General features: G+C 42.5%; 1 protein-coding gene across 2 annotated transcripts in view; it reads left to right on the forward strand.

The window, feature by feature from the left end:
• LOC132381010 (solute carrier family 26 member 9-like) overlaps window positions 1-23,463 on the forward strand; it is a 146,454-nt gene that overhangs the window by 77,530 nt on the left and 45,461 nt on the right. For both annotated transcript variants that reach the window (XM_059950088.1, XM_059950087.1), the window contains exons 11-14: window positions 1,946-2,023; window positions 4,471-4,566; window positions 7,712-7,818; window positions 19,896-19,965. In XM_059950088.1, coding sequence (XP_059806071.1) covers window positions 1,946-2,023; window positions 4,471-4,566; window positions 7,712-7,818; window positions 19,896-19,965 — 351 coding nt within the window. The remainder of the gene's footprint in view (window positions 1-1,945; window positions 2,024-4,470; window positions 4,567-7,711; window positions 7,819-19,895; window positions 19,966-23,463) is intronic.

Here is a 23,463-nt window from a genome sequence, read left to right on the forward strand (position 1 = left end):
GATCTGAGGGTTAAAATATTTTTACATGGAGAGTGATTGCTCTCACTGTATAGAGTTTTGCCAGAGTTTACAAGCTACCTCTAGGGTCATCTGGTCATTTCAGTGTTTGGAAAACTCCAAAAACATAGAACCTTCCATGTAACAGTTACTTTTGTAGAACATAGACGAGCACAGCATAGGAACATGCCCTTCAACTCACAATATTGCACTGAACTAATTAAACTAATGATGCCAAATTACACTAATCCTTACTGCCTATGCATCATTCATATCCCTATTCATCCTCTGTATATGCCTCTTCAGTGCTACTATCATATCTGTTCTCTCCACCAATCCTGACAGCGTGTTTCCAGGCACCCACCACATCCACTTTCACCCTTCCACCCTTCATCCACTTTAAAATTGTCCCCTCTCGCCCCTGCCCTCTGGTGTTTGACATTTCTTCCCTGGGAAAATGATTCTGACTCTCTATCCCATCTACGCCTAACATTACAAGCTCGGGGTTGCATGGTAGCATAGCGATTGCAGCGCCAGCAGCCCAGGTTCAATTCCACCTGCGTCTCTAAGGAGTTTGGACATTCTCCCTGTGACTGTGTGGGTTTCCTCCAGGCGCTCTTGGTTTCTTCACACATTCCAAAGATGTACAGGTTAATAGATTAATTAATCAATCACATGGGTGCAGTTGGGTGGCATGGGCTCTTCGAGCCAGAAGGGCCTTTTAGCACTTAAATTAAATTATACTAACTTAAACATCTATCAAGTCTCCAATGCTCCAGAGGAAACAGTCCAAGTTTGCTCAACTTCTTTTCATACCACATTCCCTCAAATCCATGCTAGTAAACTCTTCTGCAAAAAGAGTGACCGGAGTTGCACACAGTACTCCAAGCAACAGTCTCCTTAAAATTCCCCCCCCCACACACACACACACACACACACACTAGTCCTGCTGCTCTGATATCATCGAAACATCAAGATCTGAAGTTCATCCATGTCTGTTCTGACTACACATGATCCATATCCTTCCATTGTTTGCCTGTTCTTTTACCTGTCTAACTGCTTCTTAAACATTGCTATTGTACCTGGATTCCACTATCTCCCATGGAAGCATGTTCCGGATACTTGCCATTCCGTGTGCAAAAGATTTCCTGTGTTAATTTTCCTTCTCCCCTTGAAGCTATCTTCCCAAGTATTTGGCAATTCCACATTTTCTTTCCCTCTGGGGAAGAATATTCTATCCAAGTTTCTCTTCATTTTATAAATGTCTATCAGGCCTCTCCTTATCTTCTAACAGTCCTGAGAGAACATTCTAGTTTGTCCAACCTCTCCTTATGGCTTATACTCTTTAATCCAGTCAGCATTCTGGTGAACCTCTTCTGCAGCCTCTCCAAAGCCTCCTGTAATGGGGTGACTGGAACCACATTTCAAGTTTTATATAACTGCAACTTGACTTCACTCTTAAACACTATGCCCCGGAAGTGAAGGCAGGCACGCCATACACCTTTGTTACCACTCTTATCTGCTTGTGTTGCAGCTTTCAGAGAGCTAAGAGTTGGACCTCAAGATTAGCTACAATGGCACCAGTCCATAACTCAAAAGCCAATCTGGTCTATGTTGAACTTTATTAGTCTAAAGTTTTGCAGTGAAGTCAGACACTACCTCAAGAGCCAACTGGTCCTTTTAATATGCTCATCAGGTCAGGCAGCATCTATGGAGGGGAATAAACAGTTAATATTTCAGGCCAAGACCCTCCATATTAGCTGTCTGATCTGCCGAGTACCTCAAGCATTTTGTGTGTGTGTGTGTAGCTCTATTTGTGTTTATGATCCTTTCAATGTTTGGAACGCCCCATTAACTCAGAACCCTCACTTCTACTGAGCGGACAAAAACAAACATTCATCACTAATTAACGAGCGTGTGACATAATGTGTCCTTTCTTTCTTTCCAGTTCGCCAGTTTCTTTGTGGTGATAGTGGTGCTTCTAGTATTTATGGTTTTGGGAGTGTACCTGGAACCACTTCCTAAGGTAAGAGCCCTTCCGGATGATGCTTATTATAGAAAGAATGACCTTGCATATTGAGATACAGGAACCTGAAGGCTCACACTCGACAATTTAGGAACAGTTTCTGCCCTCTACCATCAGATTTCTGAACGGTCTATGAACCCATAAGTACTATCTCATTATTCCTTAATTTTTCCGCTATTTATTTTTGTAATTTATAGATCTTTATGTCTTTGCACTGTACTGATGCTGTAAAACAACAAATTTGACATTCTACTGTGTGCCAGAGATAATAAACCTGATCCTGATTCTGAGACAGCCCTAAGTGCTTCACTCTATAGTCAGTCACTGCTGGAACTGCACCACTTGAACTTCTGCCTCTGAGGTTGTGCCTTCAAGTCTTTCTCCATGTGGGTGAGAGGCCACACCCAGCCCCTTTTGAAAGGGTCGTTGATATAGAGTACTACAGCATGGAGACAACTCCATCAGTGCAGTTAATCCACACCTTTTAGCAAGAGCAGATGTCATCAAAGCAGGTGACCATTTTCACTGATCCCCATTCTATTCTCCCCACATTCCTATCAATTACCCCAAGTTTCTACCACCTACTACACACCAGAGACAGTTTCATCTTCATCATTTTGCGCCATGTCATATGATGCGTGTGATCATGGTCTTTCCTTGGACATGGTTGTCCTTGGCAAATTTTCCTACAGAAGTGGCTTGATATTTCCTTCCACTGGGCAGTGTCTTTACAAGACAGGTGACCCCAACCATTATCAATACTCTTCGGAGCTTGTCTGCCTGGTGTCAATGGTCACATAACCAGGACTTGTGACATGCACTAGCTGCTCATCTCACTATCCACCACCTTCTCCCATGCAGATATCATCAAAGCAGGTGAGCTTTTATACTAATCCCCATGGCTTCATGTGACCCTCACTGCGGTGTTTAAGCAGATGCTACTCCTTGCCCAAGGCTGACCTGCAGGCGAGTAGAGGGAATGAGCGTATTACACCTCCTTTGGTAGAGATATATCTCCACCCCACCAATGACCCCACCAATCCACATGTCTGTGGGATGTGGCAGGAAACCAGAGCACCCAGAGGAAACCCACACAGTTATAGGGAGAAAATCATAATTGGAGCAGACTTAAGATATTCGGCCCATCTATTCAATCCCGACTGATTTATTTTCCCTCTCAACCTCACTCTAGTGCCTTCTCTCCAGAAGCTTTAACTTGCTTACTAATCAGGAATCAGGAATCAAGAACCTCCTTAAACATTATTCCTTCTACCAATGTGCATGATCCTTCAGTTCCCAACACAGTATTCCATCTGCCACTTACTTGATCACTCTCTTGATCTGTCCAAATCTCTGCAAAATTGGCCTCAAAGCCATCAATTCTGTCATCCAGATCATTAATATATAAGGTGAGAAGTAGTGGACCCAACACCAAGCCCTATTAATTTACACAAACTCACACAGACAGAGGCTGAGGTCAGGACTGAACCTAGCTGTGCCATTCTGCCACCCAGTGGGGTGGTGGGAATTCTAGGGATCTAGTAAGGATGGCAGTTTCCTTATGGGGGAATGAAGGGACAAGAAGTTAGAGGAATATTCAGATCCCCGTCGGTTTGTCATCCTGCTCTTTACAAGCACACTAAAAATCTTATTGAGTGGTGCCACAACAACAACTTCTCACTCAATGTCAGCAAAACCAAAGAGCTGAGTATTGACTAGAGGAAGGAGAAGCCAGAGGTCCATGAGGAGATCAGAGGTGTAGAGGGTCAGTAACTGAGCTGGCATAGATAACTTCAGTCGGCATTACTTTGACCTGATCCCACAACCTACAGACTTTCTTTCAAGGATTCTTTACAACACATACTCTCAATATTATTTATCAGTCTTTGCTTATGTACAGTTTTTTTTCTAAATTCTATTGTTTCTTTATTTTTCCTCTAAATGCCTGCAAAAAGTAGAATATGTATTTTAATAATAAATTTATTTTGAACTTTTAACTTTGAACTTCAATACAGTCCCATCATCAAATGAAGGGCTAAGTGGGAGGGAAGGGTTAGATAAGGAGTCCCCAACCTTTTTTATGTTATGGACCCTTACTATTAACTGAGGGGGTCTGTAGACCCCAGGTTGGGAAGCCCTGGTTTAGATCGACCATGGAGCAAGTTAAAGGGTCAGCACAACATTATAGGCCAAAGAGCTGTTCTTTGTTCATCAATGGTCCGTGTCGAACAGCACCAGGTTCCAGCTTCAACACACTGTTGCATGGGAAATAACCTTCAGCCATGACCTAGTAACGATCAATTATGTGCATCAATCATGAACAAAGTCAATCTTAAGTTCCAGAAGACTGGAAGAAACAGCCAAGTGTGCTTGGTTTCACAGGCTGGAGATTTCCTCTGGTGTAGAGTGAGATATTACATAAACCCTCCCTTTGTTTCTGTCTCTAGTCTGTACTGGGAGCACTCATAGCTGTCAACTTGAAAAACACCTTGATGCAAATCACTGACCCCTACTACCTGTGGAAGAAAAACAAACTGGACTGTGTGAGTGATATTTCCTGTTTCTTATTGCAAGATGCTTGTCTAATGTTCAATCCAGGAAAGTGTGAAGTGATTCACTCTGTAGGTCGAAATTGAAGGCAGAGTGCAAGATTAATACCAGTATCCTTAGCAGTATGGAGGACCAGAGGGATCCTGGGGTTCATATGCATTGATCCCTCAATGTTGCTACTCAAGCTGGTATGATAATTTAGAAGACGTATGGCGTGTTGGCCTTCATTAGTTCAGGGACCGAGTTCAAGAGCTGTGAGATAACGTTGCAGCTCTATAAAACTCTGGTTAGACCATACTTAGAGTACTGTGTTCATTCCTGGTTGCCTCATTACAGGAAACATGTGGAAGCTTTAGAGAGGGGGCAGAGGAGATTTACCGGAACGCTGCCTGGATTAGAGAGCATGCAGTATCTTATGAGAATAGTTTGAGCATTTCTCTTTGGAGTGAAGGAGAATGAGAGGAGACTTAAGGTGCATAAGCTGATGAAAGGAATAGATAGGGTGGACAGCCAACACTCTTTTCCCAGGACAGGAAGGGCTAATATGAGAGGACATAATTTTATGGTGATGGGAGGAAAGTACAGGGGGGGGTATCAGAAGTAGTGAGTGCCTCCAGGGTGGTAGTAGAAGCAGATTCACGAGGGACAAGTTAGAGACTCTTAGATAAGCACATGGATGCAAGAAAAATGAAGGGACATGTAGGAGGCTTGATTTTGAAGTAGGTTAAAAGATTGGCACAATATCATGGGCTGAAGGGCCTGTAGTATACTGTTCCATATTTCATATTCTATCTTCTAGCTGAAGTGAATTAAGATTCGGGCTTTTTACCACAAACTCCTATTGTACTTTTTGGAAGCTCTATATTTTTGCGTGAATTCTGTAAGTCTGTGAAGCACAAAGTATTAATGGGATGTATTAGATAACCTTATGAAGTGTATTAATTCTGGGGTCTACTTCCTAAGTTATTCTGAGTCTAGTAATTAGCTGCCACTAGAACAAAATGCATTAACTTGCTGTTAATAGAGTACAGGACATCCCTGGGTAATGAATGTGTTCCCTTTTTACAGATGTCTGTGAGTTAATTGTGTCCTTAAGTCAGAAAATACACAAAAATTCAGTGTAGTGACTATACTTCTGCAGCATTGTAAAGAACGGTATCAATAGCATATAAGACTTATACAAAAGAGCTTTTCCTAAATCACTAAAAGTAGGGAGAGAGGATATTGGTTCTTCTGTTCTTAACAATGAACCATAGGCCAAACTTTTGAATTTTATAATGTTGTGGAAGTTTCATTGTATGTCAAGGCACCCAAAAGTCAGGAGCTGGTTACCAAGAGACAGACTGTACAGAGGTCATTTTACATGGGAATTCTCAGGCACAACTGAACAGGACACCAAAGTGCACAGGAGGCTTGGACACTGTTTAAGGACCACATTCAAAGATAGAAGTGAGGTGGACAATGGAAGAATTTAGGGAGAGAATTCCAGAATTTCTACACAGGGGGTGATGACAGACAAAGCTGGGAATGTGTGGGAGGCTGGTGTTAACCAAGCACAACGGGCAGGAGGAGTGAAGCCTTAGAACACAGGAGAGGAAAGCACAGCACAGGAGCAGGTTTTAGAGCCCACGAAGTCTGTGCCAATCATATCACCAATCCAAAGTATCCCCATCGGCCTGCACGAGGTCTGTATCCTGCCATTCATGTCTCTGTTTGACTGCCTTGCAAGCGTTGCTTTCATATTGATTTCCACCATCTCCCTTGGGATCAATTCCACACACCTACCAGTAAAATAATTTCCCTCTTAAGCTTCACCTTAAACCTATTTTCTGTGGTATTTGACATTTCCACACTGGGAAAAAGATTCTGACACTTCAAACAGCACATCATATTCAACCTGGGTAGTCTCCAATCTGATGGCATGAATATTGACTTTTCAAACTTAAAGGAACTTCTCCCCATCTGTTCTCTCTTCTCCCTCCTTCTGATCCACAGGACTCGCATTCTCTTATCATTATACCCCCTCCTCCATCCTCTGTATTTGCCCTTCACCCTCACACTCCTCCCAGAAGTCCTCCTCACCTCTTCCTTCCCTTTATTCCATGCTCCACCTTCCTTTACTCTTCAGCCCTTTGTCACTTCCACTTACTACCTCCCACCTTCTGATATCATTCCTATTCTCTCCTCCCTCCCTTGTCTGCCTATCATCTCCCTCACCTGGATCTACCCATCACTATCCAGCTCTTGTCCCACCCCTTCCCTCCACCTTTCTACATTAGTTGACTCCCTCTTTCTTTTGGCCCTGATGAAGGGTCTCAACCCAAAGAGTCGACTGTCCATTCCCCTCCACAGCTGCTGTCTGACCAGCTAAGTTAAGGCCATAAGACACAGGAGTAGAAATAGGCTATTTGACCCAACGTGATTACTCCACCATTCAATCATGGATGATTTATTACCCCTCTCAACCCCATTCTCCTGCTTTCTTCCTGGTCCTCCAGCATCTCCTGTCTTGCTCCAGATTCCAGATTCATGTGTTGAATCCTGATGAAGGGTCTTGGCCTGAAATGTTATTACCCTCCATCAATGCTGCCTGAGCTCCTGAGTTCCACCAGCATTCTTTGTGTGTTGTTCCAGCATCTGCAGCCACTTTTGTCTCTACTTTTAAGTCCCAACCTGCTTCCGACTGCCATAGGTTGATCCCCAAAGCGTAGGGTCAATGGGATAAGAGTGGGTTCTAAGCTGCCACAGTAAAGTCACCTGGGCACACACATGGAAACCAGGTACTTGAAACAAACACTCACCAACAGGTGTGTGTTAGACCATAAGACAGAGGAGCAGAAGTAGGCCATTCAGCCCGTCGAGTCTGCTCCACCAATTCATCATGTTGCCCACAGTAGAGAGAGACATGAAAAACGAACTAGGAACCTTGGGATGAGGTAAGCATTGTGGGAGAGGGAACTAGAAGTCTACATGAAATTCCCAGAATGAAAATCTGAAGGACCACCAGTGTTCAGCTTCACCCTTTCATCCTGAACTTTGAAAGTGCTGTTTCCTCAGAAGAAATATTTACGTTGTTTTCTGCGGTGAGTGTGCACTTTGGTGAGGTCAGCCTGACTCAACCCCTCTCTCTGCCCTTAGAGCGTGTGGGTGGTAAGCTTCCTGTCAGCGTTCCTGCTTGGCTTGCCCTACGGGGTAGCGGTCGGCGTGGGATTCTCGGCACTAGTTGTGGTGTTCCAAACACAATTGTGAGTATGTCACTTTCTTTAACCGTCTCCGAAAGCTCATGTTATGTGAAGGGAAAGCATGTAAGGTCAGCACAAAGGTCTTGAAAAATAAATAAATATACAGTATAGTGCGAAGAAAAGGCAAAATAGTGAGGTGGTGTTCATGGGTTTAATGGACCATTCAGAAATCTGATGGTGAGAAGTTGTTCAAACTGTTAAAATCAGAATCAAGTTTATTTTCATTGGACATATATCATAAAATTTGTTGCTTAGTGGCAGCAGTACAGTGTAATACGTATTTACCTACAATTTAAAAATGAAATATATATTAAAACATACTAAATAATTATAGAGAAACATAGAAACTACTGTGCAATACAGGCCCTTCGGCCCACAAAGTTGTGCTGAACATGTTCCTACCTTAGAAGTTACTAGGCTTACCTATAGCCCTCTATTTTACTAAGCTCCATGTACCTATCTAAAAGTCTCTTAAAAGACCCTATCTTATCCACCTCCACCACCATTGCCGGTAGCCCATTCCATGCACTCACCACTCTCTGAGTAAAAAACTTACCCCTGGCATCTTCTCTGTACCTACTCCGCAGCACCTTAAACCTGTGTCCTCATGTGGCAACCATTTCAGCCCTGAGAAAAAGCCTCTGACTATCCACACGATCAATGCCTCTCATCATCTTATACACCTCTATCAGGTCACCTCTCATCCTCTGTCACTCCAAGGAGAAAAGAGCAAAAATTGTGAGAATAATATAGATGTATCTGTGCTGTCTGTAAGGAGTTTGTACATGTTTCCTCCAGGTGCTCTGGTTTCCTCCCACATTCCAAAGCCATAGCAATTAGTAGATTAATTGGTCATTGTAAATTTTCCCATGATTAGGCTACAGTTAAATTGAGGGACTGCTGGACAGGGGGGCCCAAAGGGCCAGAAGGGCCTATTCCGCACTGTATCTCAATCAATCAGTAAATAAATAATAATGAAGAATGTCAATATGTGAAGGAAAGTCATGCAAGATCAGCTCCAAGTAGATCAAAATTGAGGCAGGAGTTGGCCTTTCCATCCTTAAGACTTGTTCCACCAACTGAATCACTCAACCATTGGCCTGTAGTAAAGTCAAATTCTCAAAGTAAATTTATTATTCAAAGTGCGTATGTTGCCATACACCACTTTGAGATTCGTTTTCTTGCAGGCATTTACAGGAATATAAAGAAATACAATAAAATTTATGAAAAGCTATACAAAAACAAAGACTGACAAGCAACAAATAACCCCAATGTCTCTCTATTACCTAAAAATTCAACAGCTCAGAGAGGCATTTCCCACCATCCAGGCCATTTAACAGGTTTATGCTTCAGTTTGATCGTTCTAATCACCAAGGAATACAGTGCTAGGTTTCTCAAGAGACTTCAGATGCTGGAATCTGAAGCACAGTCCAGATGAAGGGGTTCAATCCAAAACTGCATCTGTCCATTTCCCTCCAAAGAGTTTCTCCAGCACGTTGCTTTTGCTTCTAGTCTTCTCAGTCTCTTCACCTAGGATAATCTCTTCAGTCCTGGAAATCATTCAGTGAAAATACACATTCTGAGAAAGAATAAAACAGAAATCTATCCATAATCTAGTTATCCAATTACACAATACCAATATTCCTCGGACTATTAGACTGATACAATCACCCTGTATCCATTATTATTCATTTCCCATGAATACTATTGCTAATATTAGTCCAGTTGTTACATTTATTATTCCTGTACTTGGTCAGGAGTCTTCCCAATGCTTCAACTTGCCCTCCTATCAGATTTTACAACTGCATCTCTTTGTCACCACCCCCCCCCCCCCCCACAGCTTCTATCACTATTCTTACTTTTCTCTCCTCACCTGGATCCATCCACCTTCTGCCAGCACCTGCCCCATCCTTTCATTCTCTTTGTTATCTTCCCTCTATATTTCAGTCCAGATGAAGGGTCTCGACCCAAAACTCCAACTGCCCATATCATCTCGGTGGATGCTTCTTGACTCACTGAGCTCCTCCAGAATTTACAGGGAAGCAAGCCATTTGACCCACCATTTGTATGTCAACCAGCAGGCATCCATCTACATTAATTGGCCCATCATCTTCTATGCCTGGGTGATCCAGCTGCTTGTTCGGACACTTCTTATATGCTGCCTGTAACTCTGTTTCCATCACACTCTCTGGCAGTGCTCACCAGCTCCATGAGAAAAGTTTGCCCTCAAATCTTCTCCAATCTTTTACCCTTACTCTGAATGTCTGCCCTCTTCTTTTATCTACTCTGGAGAATAGTTTACTGCAGTCTACCCTTTCTATACCACTCATAATTTTATTTACCCCAATCATTTCTCTTCCTGTCTGTGAGCCCGTGAGTTCACTGCAGATTGGGGGCCTGGAGGCTGCCTGTCCTGGGCTTGGCGAACTATCTGTGTGTGGGAGGTTAGAAAAGAGGATTGTTTTGCTGTTGTTGTTGCTTGTGCTGTTCTGCAGAACATTGTGGGCAGGCAATGTTGGCACCAGAACGTGCGGCCACCCTCACTAGCGCCCCCCAGCACATCAACACATTCCACTGAATGTTTCAATGTGTATGTGATAAATGAATGAATCTGAATCTCAATCCGAATCGGAATCTGAGTCTGGATCTGAATCCGAACCGAAATCTTAACCTCTTCTGCTCCAAGGAGAACAGAGATGGGATCTCTGGCTGCTCCAGTCTCTCATTATGACAGGAACATTCCATCCTACTCAGTTTATTTTTTGAACCATTCCTTCCCCATTTGTTTAATTCCTATAACTGGCCCATTTCTTTCCTTCTACGAATTTTTTCTCCTACTGGCTCAGTTTCTCTCACACATTCAGTCATTCACCTTCCATATTTTCTCATCAGACATTTACACTTCTGTCCCCGGCTGACAATGCCCAGAAACAAAAGACACAAGTTAAGTAAGTTTGCAGGTGATACAAAGATTGGTGGTGTTGTGGCTAGCATGGAAGACTGGAAAAGAATACAACAGGATATAGATCAGTTGAAGACATGGGTGGAGAAATGGAAAATGGAGTTTAATTCAGCCAAAAATTGAAGTATTGCACCTTGGTAGGTCAAGACCCTTAACATTGTTGATGAGCAGAGGGATCTCGGAATCCAAGTTCATTAGTCCCTGAAAATGACTACATAGGTTGTCAGGGTGGTTAAGAAGGCATGTGACATGCTTGCCTTTATTAGTTGAAACACTGAGTTCAAAAGTCAGGAAGTTATTTTGCAGCTTTATAAAACTCCAGTTAGACTACATCTGGAGTATTGCATACTCCCATTATAGGAAGTACTGTATGCCGAGGCTTTGGAGAGGAAGCAGAAGAGGTTTTCCAGGTGTTGTCTGGATTAGAGGGCATGTGCTATATTGAGAGGCTAGCAAACTTGGGTTGCTTCCCTGGGGTGGCAGGGGCTGGGGGGAGATCTGATAGAGGTTTGTAAGATTGTGAGAGGCATTGACAGATTCAACAAGACAGTATATTTTTACTAGGATTGAAATACCTAATATAAAAAGGGTTGCATTTAAATTAGAAGGAGTAATTTCAAAGAAGATGTGAGGGGAAATTTTTTTACACATAGAGTGGTGGGTGCTTGAATCTACTGCCTGGGGTGGTGGTCGAGGAAGAAACCTTAGGGCTTTTAAGAGATGTTTGGATAGGCACCAGAATGTGAGGGAAATGGAAGAATATGGAGAATGTGGAGGCACAAGAGATTAGGTTAGTTAGCTATTTGATTACTAATGTAATTGGTTTGGCACAACCAGTTTTCAATGATGGTGATATAAAATTGATATGACGGTGATATAAAATATGATATTTTATGTGATGGTGAAAGAACCCAAAGGGCTGCATGGTAGTGTGGTGTTTATTGTAATGCTTTGCAACACCAGTGACCCAGGTTTTATTCACACTGTTTTCTGTAAGGAGTTTGTACCTTCTCCCCATGACTGCATGGGTTTCCTCCAGGGGCTCCAGTTTCCTCCTAGATTCAAAAGGCATACGGGTTAGTAGACTATTTGGTCACGTGGATATAATTGGGCAGCAAGGGCTCTTTGGGCCAGAAGAGCCTGTTCCCCTGCTGTATCTATACCAAACAGACCTTGCTTTTCTCGGATTGTAACTACATTGAAAGCCATGCGTTCTGACGTTGGCTCCACCTATGGGGACAAGTTGGAGGCGTCTTTGGCACCTTTGATAGAAATGGACATAAGCCCAGATCCTTTTCAATCTGGACTCTTGCTTTTATTGATGCTGGACTTAGTTTGCTTATGGACTGGAATTCTGTGGGGTGAAAGGGCTCAGGAAGTCCCTGGAAGAGATTCTACCAAACCCTCGCGGATTTACCATGAAATCGCACGAGACCATAAAAAATGCAAAAAAATAGAGGCAGGAGAAGACATACTTGCTCCCAACTGATCTATTTGCTCTAAGCACAATCCATGTATCTTGATTTCAATGATATCCAAACATCTTCATATTAAATGTGATAAGCAACCAAGCTTCCACTGCTCTGTTATGTCAAGAATTGCAAAGAATCACTGTCCTCTGGTGAAAATATTATAAAGATAAAGATTAGCTTTATTATTAAATGTACAATGACATTTTTATTGGCATGACATTTAAAACTTTGACAAACTTCTATAGATGTGAGGTGGAGTGTATATTCACTGGCTGCATCACGGCCTGGTATGGAAACACCAAGGGATTTGAATAGAAAATCCTACAAAAGATAGTGGATTCATCCCAGTAGATCTCGGGTAAATCCCTCCCAACCATTGAGCACATCTACATGGAATGCTGTCGTAGGAAAGCAGCATCGGTTATCAGAGACCCCCCACCACCCAAGTCATTCTCCCTTCTCACTGCAGCCACTAGCGAGCCTCAGGACTTGTACCACCAGGTTGAAGAAAGGCTCTTGAATAAAAGGGGATGGCAACACTCACTTGCCCCATCATTAAAATGTTCCTACAACCATTGATCTCACTTTAAGGACTAATTATCTCATGTTCTCATTATTTATGGCTATTTATTTATATTTGCATTTGCACATATTGTTGTCTTCTGCATGCTGGCTGATCTTTCATTGATCCTGTTATAGTTACTATCCTATAGATGCCCAAAAGAAAATGAATCTCAGAGTTGTATGTGGTGACATGTATGTACTTCGGTAATAACATTTACTTTTCTTTATGTTGAAACATACAGTGAAATGGGTTGTTTCTGTCAAATCAAATCAACAAGGATTATTCTGGCCACATTTTCAGTGCCAACATTGCAAGCTGGAACTCACTTTTCTGTATGTCTTTGGAATCTGGGAGGAAACCAGAGCACCCAGAGGAAATACTTGAGGATGTACAAACTCCTTACAGACAGTGAAACTTCCTTCCTTTCTTAAGATATTTCTTATCTCAGTCTTAAACTTCACCTCCTTTACTTTGGCACTGTAACCCCTCCTGGGGAAGCAGCCTCCCCATATCTACTCCATTGTCTCATGGGGGTTGGTGTGTTTTAATGAGATCACCTCTCATTCCTCTAAAGTCCAGAGATCACAGCTCTACTCTGCCTAATCTTTCTTGATAGGACATACATTGGAACATTGGAGACAGAGAGGTGACCATATAGGGGTATCTAAAATCATGAAGGACATAGATGGGTGAATGCATACAGACTTTTTCCAAAGAAAAGGGCACCAAAAAATAGAGGGCATTGGTTTAAGGTGAGAGGTGAAACATTTAGAAAGGATTTAAAGGCAGCTTCTACACACAGAGGGTGGTGGTTATGAAATGAGTGAATGAAGACTCTGTCAGTCAGGGTCACCCATAGATGTTGTGTCCAAGCTGTGTAGATACACAAGCCAGGGGAGTACGATATGGAGAGCAAGCTGCTGTCTATGCAGCAAGCTCCCCCTGTCCACATATCTGATGAACCCAAAAGAATGGCAGGGACTGATGCAGATTAAACCAGCAATGTTGCAGGAGTTGCCAGTCAGCGTTGAACTCAATGTAGGACTGCCTTAGGGACTCCAGCTCTGGATTTTTTTCTCAGGGTTTATTCCCGAAGCCTTCCCCATGAATGAATATAGGCACAGGGCAGCGGAGGTTTGAGATCAGAGCTTTTCTTCTCCTCGATGAGCTGCCGACCCTGACTGAAGAGCCTCATTTGCCCAAAGCAATTGGTTCTAAGGCGCCAGTAACCCCCCCTTTACCCCTTCTACTGTCAGTAGAGATGGTTCCGCGGGCTAAGCCACATCTGAAAGCCAGGATCTGCACTTTGTTGTCAGAGGCTATTTGAGATGCAAGCCACTGGGAATATTTAATAGGTAATGGGAGCTTATCTCCACTACCTTTCCCAGCTATGAGCTGCCAGAGAAAGTGGCGGGTGCAATAAAAAAAGGCATTTGGATAAATACGTAGACAGGAAAAATTTAAAGGAATATGGGTCAAGCAAGGACAAATGAGACCAGAGTAACACACATAAAATGCTGGAGGAACTCTGCAGGTCAGGCAGCATCCATGAAGATGAACAAACAAGATCTTACAGGCTGAGACCCTCCTTCAGGACTGAAAAGGAAGGGAGAGAGACAGGAGGGTTAGTTGGTCAAAACATGTTGCTATGTATCCATGTACATAAGGGATTCTGCAGATGCTGAAAATCCAGAGTAAGACATGCAATATGCTGGATCAAGTCAGCAGGTTCTGATGAAGGATCTCAGCCTGAAACGTCAACTGTTTATTCCTCTCCTTAGATGCTGCTTGACCTTCTGAGGTATTTCAATATTTTGTGTGTGTTACTCTGGGTGATGAGGATCTGCAGAATCTCTTGTACAAATGAGTCTAGCTTACCTGGGCACTTTTGTCAGCATGGTTGAGTTGGGCCAAAGGGTCAGCTTCTGTGCTGAATTACTCTTTGACCAGAGCACTACATAACTAGTCTCAACAGGGCTCCATATATAACACAGGAAGAGGCCATTCAATCCACTCTGCCCAATTAGCTCCACTTATATTAGAAGTTCAGAAGTTCAGAGTTCAAAGTTACATTTATTATCACAGTATATACATGTCACCATATACAACCCTGAAGTTCTTTTCCTGCAGTTAAACTTAGATTGTTATAGCTGGGAAATCTAGAGAATAAACTGTAACATCAGGAACTGTTAACTGTAACTAAACTGTGCAAATGCAGATATAAGTAAATAGCAATGAATAATGAGCATGAAGTAACAAGGTAAAAGAATCATTAAATGAGTGTAGCTAACCCGTTTTGTTCAAGATCCTAAGTTTTGAGGGGAAGTAACTGTCCTTGAACCTGGTGGTGTGAGTCCTAAGGTACTTGTACCTTCTATCTAATGGCAGCAGCAAGAAAAGAGCATGGCCTGGGTGATGAGGATCTTTGATGATTGATGTTGCTTTTTAACGGCAACGTTTCATGTGGGTGTGCTCAATGTTTGGGAGGGTTTTACTCATGATGTACTGGGCCGAATCCACTACCTTTTGTAAGTTTTTCCACTTAAAGGTGTTGGTTTACCCATACCAGGCCAAAATGCAGCCAGTCAACACACTTTCCACCACACATCTATAGAAGTTTGCCAAGGTTTTCGATGACAAGGACTTACGTCATCAAAAAGGATTTATGTGTCCTGTTCGAGAAATACTGCAAAAACTTTCTCGGCCCTCACCCCCTTAGTTATTGCCTTCCAGATCCTAACAACCCATCAGGCTGAATAAAAAGGTCAGTGATTCCCTCATTCTTCCAACATCTTGACACTGGGCCTCAATGGTATGTTTCCATCTGGACAGTTACAATGGCCTGGGAGCAGTATTAATGCTCAGCTTTCTTTCCGAAGCCAACAAATGCAAATAAATGAATTCACTAAGGGAAATCATATATTTTTAAGACCCACTGCCCAGTCTGCAGTTACATTAAGATGCAGTCCATCATAAACAGTAGCTAATGTTATTGCCAGAAAGATTAAATAAATGTCAGAATCTCAATGGTTTGAAATGAGAGCTGAGTTCTTAACTAATTGTCCCTGCACTTTGAATCCATTTCCAAACTAAATGAACCTGTTTCACGCACTTCACTGCTGCTTTGATATTGAGGGAGTTATTGGACAAAAACAGCTAGTAGGTTATGACGGGATTTTTTTCTCTGGGTTAAAAAGAACTTCTGGATAATGTTAGGAAGAAATAATGGAAACTTTGTAAGAAACCACACTAGAGGTTTTACTTCTGTTTTTTTAAAGTTTGTTTGGCTTTAGATGGTTCAGCTGCAGTTCATCATTGTTGCTCCTGCAGAAGACCCAAACTGAGTTCTGAGACCTTGGTTTGATGCTTGGTGGGAACTGTAGTACAGGATAAGCTCACTCTTGGCTGACTGAACCATCAGCAAAATCATTAGAAGGTGATGCCTCAAAAGCATCCGTCATTAAAAAGCCCCATCACCCAGGACATACCCTTTTCTCAGGGAGGAGTTACAGGAGCCTGAAGACACCCACTCAACGATTTAGGAACAGCTTCTTCCCCATTGCTATAAGATTTCTGAATGGTCCATGAACCCATGAACACCACCTCACTATTTTGCTCTTTTGCGCTATTTTTTAATATATTTCTTATTGTAACTTATAGTAATATTTTTATGTGTGTTGCAGCAAAACAACAAATTTCATGACATATGTCAGTGATTACAAACCTGATTCTGAGATTCCAACATTGACAAGGGAGGCATTTCATTATCAGCATGGAAGCAAACTCTTCAGCCTTTAGAGTCCATGCTGAGCTATCAACCAAGTCTCCTTAATTCCAGTAGATAAAAGCCTAACCTATTCAACCTTTTCTTATAAGACATCCAATCCTTTCAATATAGTGGTCTACTGAGCATTCTCGGAAGTAATTCCAATCTGTTTATATACTTTCTTCACTAAGAATAATGTTGTATACATACTCCAGATATGATCTAATCAATTCCCAATACTATGAAAGGAACATTTTTCCTCAGGAGACATCAACTACCTTTTTGTCTCCACAGATATATTTACTATTTAATATCATTATTATTTTAAGATGGTTTTTCTCAGCTCAGGCTGATAAAACTTAAGGTACGGGCATACCCAGGCACACTCATTTCTCAATTGCTAGGAACTGTCGGACTATTCTAGTGGTAAAAACATAGAAACGTAGAAAACCTACTGCACAATACAGGCCCTTCGGCCCACAAAGCTGTGCTGAACATGTCCCTAACTTAGATCTACCTAGGCTTTACCCATAGCCCTCTATTTTTCTAAGCTCCATGTAGCCATCCAGGAGTCTATCGTTTCTGCCTCCACCACCGCCAGCAGCCCATTCCACACACTCACCACTCTCTGCGTAAAAAACTTACCCCTGACATCTCCTCTGTATCTACTTCCAAGCACCTTAAAACTCTGCCCTCTCGTGCTAGCCATTTCAGCCCTGGGAAAAGCCTCTGACCATCCACATAACCAAAGCCTCTCATCATCTTATACACCTCTATCAGGTCGCCTCTCATCCTCCGTCGCTTAAAGGAGAAAAAGCTGAGTTTATTCAAGCTATTCTCATAAGGCATTCTCCCCAATCCAGGCAACATCCTTGTAAATCTCCTCTGCACTCTTTCAATGGTTTCCACGTCCTTCCTGTAGTGAGGTGACCAGAATTGAGCACAATAAAATCTGTGGAATCTGACCAGGGTCCTATATAGCTGCAACATTACCTCTCGGCTCTTAAACTTAATCCCACGATTGATGAAGGCCAATGCACCGTATGCCTTCTTAACCACAGAGTCAACCTGCGTAGCAGCTTTGAGTGTCCTATGGACTCAGACCCCAAGATCCCTCTGATCCTCCACACTGCCAAGAGTCTTACTATCAATGTTATATTCTGCCATCATATTTGACCTACCAAAATGAACCACCTCACACTTATCTAGGTTGAACTCCATCTGCCACTTCTCAGCCCAGTTTTGCATCCTATCAATGTCCCATTGTGACGTCTGACAGCCCAGGTGTTGAGTATTGTGGCTTTCTGGAGATTTACATAGATATTGCTGTGTAAGCCTAATTGTTTGAGGAAATAGCAAACAGGATAGACAAAGGGGAATCAGTAGATGTTGTGTATTTGGATTTTCAAAAGACATTTGACAAGGTGCCGCACATAAGGCTGCTTAGCAAGATAAGAGCCCATGGTATTAAAGGAAAGATACAAGCATGAATAGAGTATTGGCTAATTGGCAGGGGGCAAAGAGTAGGGATAAGCGGAGGGCACATAGTGTTGAGGAAGCAGGGAGATTGCAGAGGGATGTAGGCAGATAGGAGAATGGGCAAAGAAGTGTCAGGTAGAATACAGTGTCAGGAAGTGTATGGTCATGCACTTTGGTAGAAGGAACAAAAGCATAGACTATTTTTTAAATGGGGAAAAATTTCAAAAATCTGAAGTGCGAATGGACGGCGTCCTTGTGCAGGATTCCCTAAAGGTTAATGTGTAGGTTGGGGGTGAGGAAGGCAAATGCAATGTTAGTATTCGTTCTGAGAGTTCTACAACATAAAAACGAGGATATTACACTGAGGGTTTAACAGGCGCTGGTGAGGCCTCACTTGGAGTATTGTGAGTAGTTTTGGGCCCCTTATCTTAGAAAGAATGTGCTGACATTGGAAAGGGTTCATTGGAGGTTCACAGTTCTGGGATTGAAAAGCTTATCATATGAGGAGCGTTTGATAGCTCTGGGCTTGTACTCACTGGAATTTATAAGAATGTTTATAAGAATTTATTGAATGTTAAAAGGCCTTGATAGAGAATGTGGAGAGGATGTTTCCTGTGGTGGGGAAGTCTATGACTAAAGGACACAGTGTCAGAATTCAGGGATGTCCATTTAGGAAGGAGATGAAGAGGATTTTTTTAATCCAGTGGGTTGTAAATCTGTGGAATCTGTTGCCATGGATGGCTGTGGAGGCCAGGTCATTAAGTATATTTAAGGCAGTGATTGATAGATCCTTGGTAAGTCAGGGCATAAAGGTTTATGGGGAAAAGACAGGAGGATGGGGTTGAAAGGGAAACGGACCAGCCATGATAAAATGGTGGAGCAAACTTGATGTCTGAAAGGCCTGATACTACTCCAATGTCTTATGCTTCATTGTCCATTCAGAAATCTGACAGAGGAGGGGAAGAAGCTACGCCTAATATATTGTGTGGGAGGAAATCTGTGGAGGGAGAGTACTGATGCAGAGTTTCAACCCAAAACATCAACGATTCCTTTTCCTCCATAAATACTGCTTGACGCACCGAGTTCATCCAGTAGCTTGTAGACAGAGATTGGGTGCAAATGTCCACCCTGTTTACGATGACGTTAAAGGAATTTGGATTGAATCCACACAGCAGACTGCCTTTTCCAATAGCTCCCTTATGGAAAGCACAATAGGGCTACTAAAACAAAAACTTCACGCCATCTTAAAAGTTTCTTCCACCAGGCAGTTCATCTGATCAACCGTTCTAGCTAGCTCCCCACCCCCCTCTATCTATGACACCATCACTGTAAACCACTGTTTATAATGCTGTTTACATTGTAAATACATGCTGATAGTTATATATTTATGCACATTTTATTCTATATCTGTACTTTAATCTTTACATTTAGTTTTTATATATTTCTTTATTCTTATAATTGTTGAAGGCTGTTTTTTGTTGCATGCACCACAAATTTCTGATACATGTAAATGGGGCAGCATGGTAGCATAGTGGTTAGCACAACACCTTACAGTACAGGCGACCCAGGTTCAATTCCTGCCGCTACCCGTAAAGAATTTGTACGTTAGTACGTGGGTTTCCTCCGGGTGTACCATTTCCTCCTACAGTCCAAAGATGTACCGGTTGGTAGATCTATTGAACTATCATTGTAAATTGTCCCATTAGGATTAAATCGGGGAATTGCTGGACTGGAAGAGCCTATTCTGTGCTGTATCTCAATAAATAGACACATGTATATGCCGAATACAGGTGACCATTTTCCTTAAATGTTTCCCTCTGTTTTTGTCACCCTCAGTCGGAATGGCCACCTGGTGGGACAGATTGCAGCTAGCGACATTTATAAAAATCCCAAGGTCTTTGAAAAGGTAAGGATCAAAGTCAAAGTCAAGTTTATAGTCATGTGAACAGGTACACGAAATGGAAACTTACTTTCAGCTGCATCACAGTCTCAGGAGGCCCCATTGCCACCTAGGCACTAAGGGTTCAGACGACGATCACAGACTCAGAGCATCAGATACACAACATTCACAAGAAAAAATATCAACATAAATTGTTCAAAGTGTCTTACAAGAAAGAACACCATTAGAATTTCAAAAGTAATCCACTATAGTGCAAAATGATCAAAGTGGTCATAGCATTCTGAAACTCTAGTGATCTTGTACTGGCTGGTTCAAGAACCAAATGGTTGAAGGGATGTAGCTGATCTTGAACCTGGTGAGGCGGGGCTTCAAGCTTCTGTACCTCCTGCCCAAAGGTGGCTGAGAGAAGGGCGTATGCCCGGAATGATGGGCATGGTAGTATAGAGGTTAGTGCAGAGCCCTTCAGTGCCAGCAGTCACTAATTGGTGTTCTATTCCTACCGTAGTCCGTAAGGAGTTTGCACATTCTCCTGAGACTGTGTGGGTTTACTCTCACCTTCCGAAAGGCGTACCAGTCAGGGACAGGGTCTGAATATTGTGGGCATACTACGTTGGCATCAGAAGCATGGCGACACTTGCAGGATGCCCCCAGCATATCTTTGGGCTGTGTTGGTCGTTGATGCAAAATGACCCATTTCACTGTATATTTTGATGTTTGGATGTACATGTGATAAATAACATTAATCTTTAAATCTTTGATAGATGTTGCCTTTTTGAGGCAGCACTGCCAGTAGATACTACCAATAGGGAACAGGTATATGCCTGTGACATATTGGATGCCAATGAACCCAGAGTTAGGGATATTGAATAGCTCTCTACTGCTCCTATTTTCCTGATTCTATGCTTCCCAATTCCCAGTGTTCCTGTCAGGCTTCAGCATTATTCCCAGCGACCCCATCCCAGTCCAAAGTTAAGTCCAGCTCATTCCAGATATCCACCCTCCCCCCCCCCCGCATGAAAAGCTCACCCCTCAGATCCTCTTTAAATTTCTCCCCTTTCACGTTAAACCTGTGCCCTCTGGTTCTGGGCTCATTTATTGGACAGGATTTCCTTATAGGCTGAAATCCATCAACAGAGAGCAGTGGTTATGTGGAATGAGTCACCCAGAGGAAGTTCAGAGGTGGTTATGATTTCAGCATTTTGGACAGATACTTGGACAGGTTGGGCAAGAGGGATTTCGGCTTAAAGCAGACAAGCGGGATTGGCATAGTTAAAAATGGACGAGGTAGGCCAAAGGCCACACTGCTGGGTTGTATGGCTCCATAACCCTAAGAAGGAGTCAGTTAAATATTGATCTAAAAAATCAGAAAATGCTGGAAATCCTCAGCAGATCAGGGAACCATCAGCAGAGAGGGTGAAATGGAATTATCATTTCATTTCCCTTTCCCTCTCCAGTGTTGCTGCCAGACCTGTGGAGTGGTCGAGCCTTGTATGCTTCCATTTCAGCAGCCCCGTATCTGCAGTATTTTTGCCTTTAAATACGGGTTTGATTGTTTTTGGATTGGACCGCAAAATGTCTCCACTAAAACAGGGATAAAATGTTAAATGTCAGCTGTTGGAGTCTGCAGTAACTTCTCGGTTTCTCCCACTTGGACGACTTGAATTTCCCAACCTAGAAAATGTTCTTGTAAATATTATTGGGTGGAACTTATCCCCTTGGCAACCATCAGGCTGTTGTTCTAGCTTTAACTATTTAAAAGAATATTAATGCCCACAGCACAGGCATTGTGACCTGAGTAAGCTGCACACTTGCCCACTAACATCAGCCATCAGTTCCCAAGCTTGTCACCGTGGTGATAAGAAAGAATCATGAATACTCAGAATCTGGGGTAAAAAAAGACCCCACAGGGTCAGAACAGAGATGAAGAAGACTTTCTTCAGCCAGAGGGTGGTGAATCTGTAGGATTAATTGCCACAGGTGGCTGTGGAGGTGAAGTTATTGGGTATATTTGAAGCAGAGGTTGATAGATTCTTTATTAGTAAAGGTGTCAAAGGTTACGGAGAGAAGGCAGGAGAATGGGGTTGAGGCCTAATCTGGTGTCATGGTAGTGCAGCGATTAGTTTGACTCTATTACAACCTAGGTGTTACGGAGTTTGGAGTTCAATAACTGCGTCATCCATAGGGAATTTGTACGTTCTTCCTATGAACACATGGGTTTCCTCCCACAGTTAAAAGACATACCGATTAGTAAGTTAATCAGTCATTGTAAATTGTCCTGCGGTTAGGTTTGGGTTAAATAGGTGGATTGCTGGGCGGTACAGCTCATTAAGCCAGAAGGGGCTATTCCGTGCTGATTAGAAGAATGGCCAACAAAGTGGCAGATGGAATATAGTGCAGGGAAATGTATGGTCATGCACTTTGGTAGAAGAAATAAAAGCATAGACTATTCTCTAAACGGAGAGCAAATTCAGAAATCAAAGGTTCAAAGGGACTTGGGAATACTCGTCCAGGATTCCCTAAAGGTTAACTTGCAGGTTGAGTCGGTGGTGAGGAGGGCAAATGCAATGTCAGTATTTATTTCAAGAGGAATAGAATATAAACGCAAGGATGTAATGCTGAGGTTTATAGTCAAGCTATGCCTAGAGTGTTGTCAGATATCTTGGGCTCTTGTCTAACAGAGGATGTAACGGCAATGGAGAGGGTCCAGAGGAGGTTCATGAGAATTATCCTGGGAATGTATGAGGAGCATTTGAGAGCTCGGAGGCCTTTATTGGATTTTAGAAGAATGAGGGGGACATCATGGAAACCTATCAAATATTGAAAGCCAATATAGAGAGGATGTGGAGAGGATGTTTCCCATAGTGGGGGAGTCTAGGAACAGAGGGCACAGTCTCTCAATACAAGGACTCCCTTTTAGAATGGAGATGAAGAGAAATTTCTTTAGCCAGAGGGCAGTGAGACTGTGTAAGCTGTGGAGGCTAAGTCATTGGGTATACTTAAAGTGGATGTTAACAGATTCCTGATTAGACAAGGTGTCAAACATTATGAGAAGACAGAAGAATGGGTTTGAAAGGGATCATTAATCTGCCATGATGGAATGGCAGAGAAAACTTGATGGGCTGAATGGCCTCATTCTTCTCTTATATCTTATGATCATAAGGCAAATAAGAATGCAGGTGCTGGAATCAGAAACAGGCAGAAGTTAAGGCTATATCTTTGGTTCAGTTGCATTTGAATTATTGTGTGAGCAGTCCCGGTCACCCCATTGCAGGAATAATGTGGAGGCCTTGAACAGGGTGCAGAAGAGATTCATCAGGATGCTGCCTGCTTTAGGGAATATTAACTATAAGGAGAGACTGGACAAATCTGAATTGTTTTATTATTATTATTATTATTAAAGATAAGCACAGTTACATACCCTTCTGGCCCAACAAGCTCGTGCTGCACAATTACATCGATGTGATTAATTAACCTACTAACACTTGCATCTTTGGATTGTGGCAG

The sequence above is a fragment of the Hypanus sabinus genome, chromosome 25 (assembly GCF_030144855.1).
Source record: "Hypanus sabinus isolate sHypSab1 chromosome 25, sHypSab1.hap1, whole genome shotgun sequence".
Taxonomy (NCBI): domain Eukaryota; kingdom Metazoa; phylum Chordata; class Chondrichthyes; order Myliobatiformes; family Dasyatidae; genus Hypanus; species Hypanus sabinus.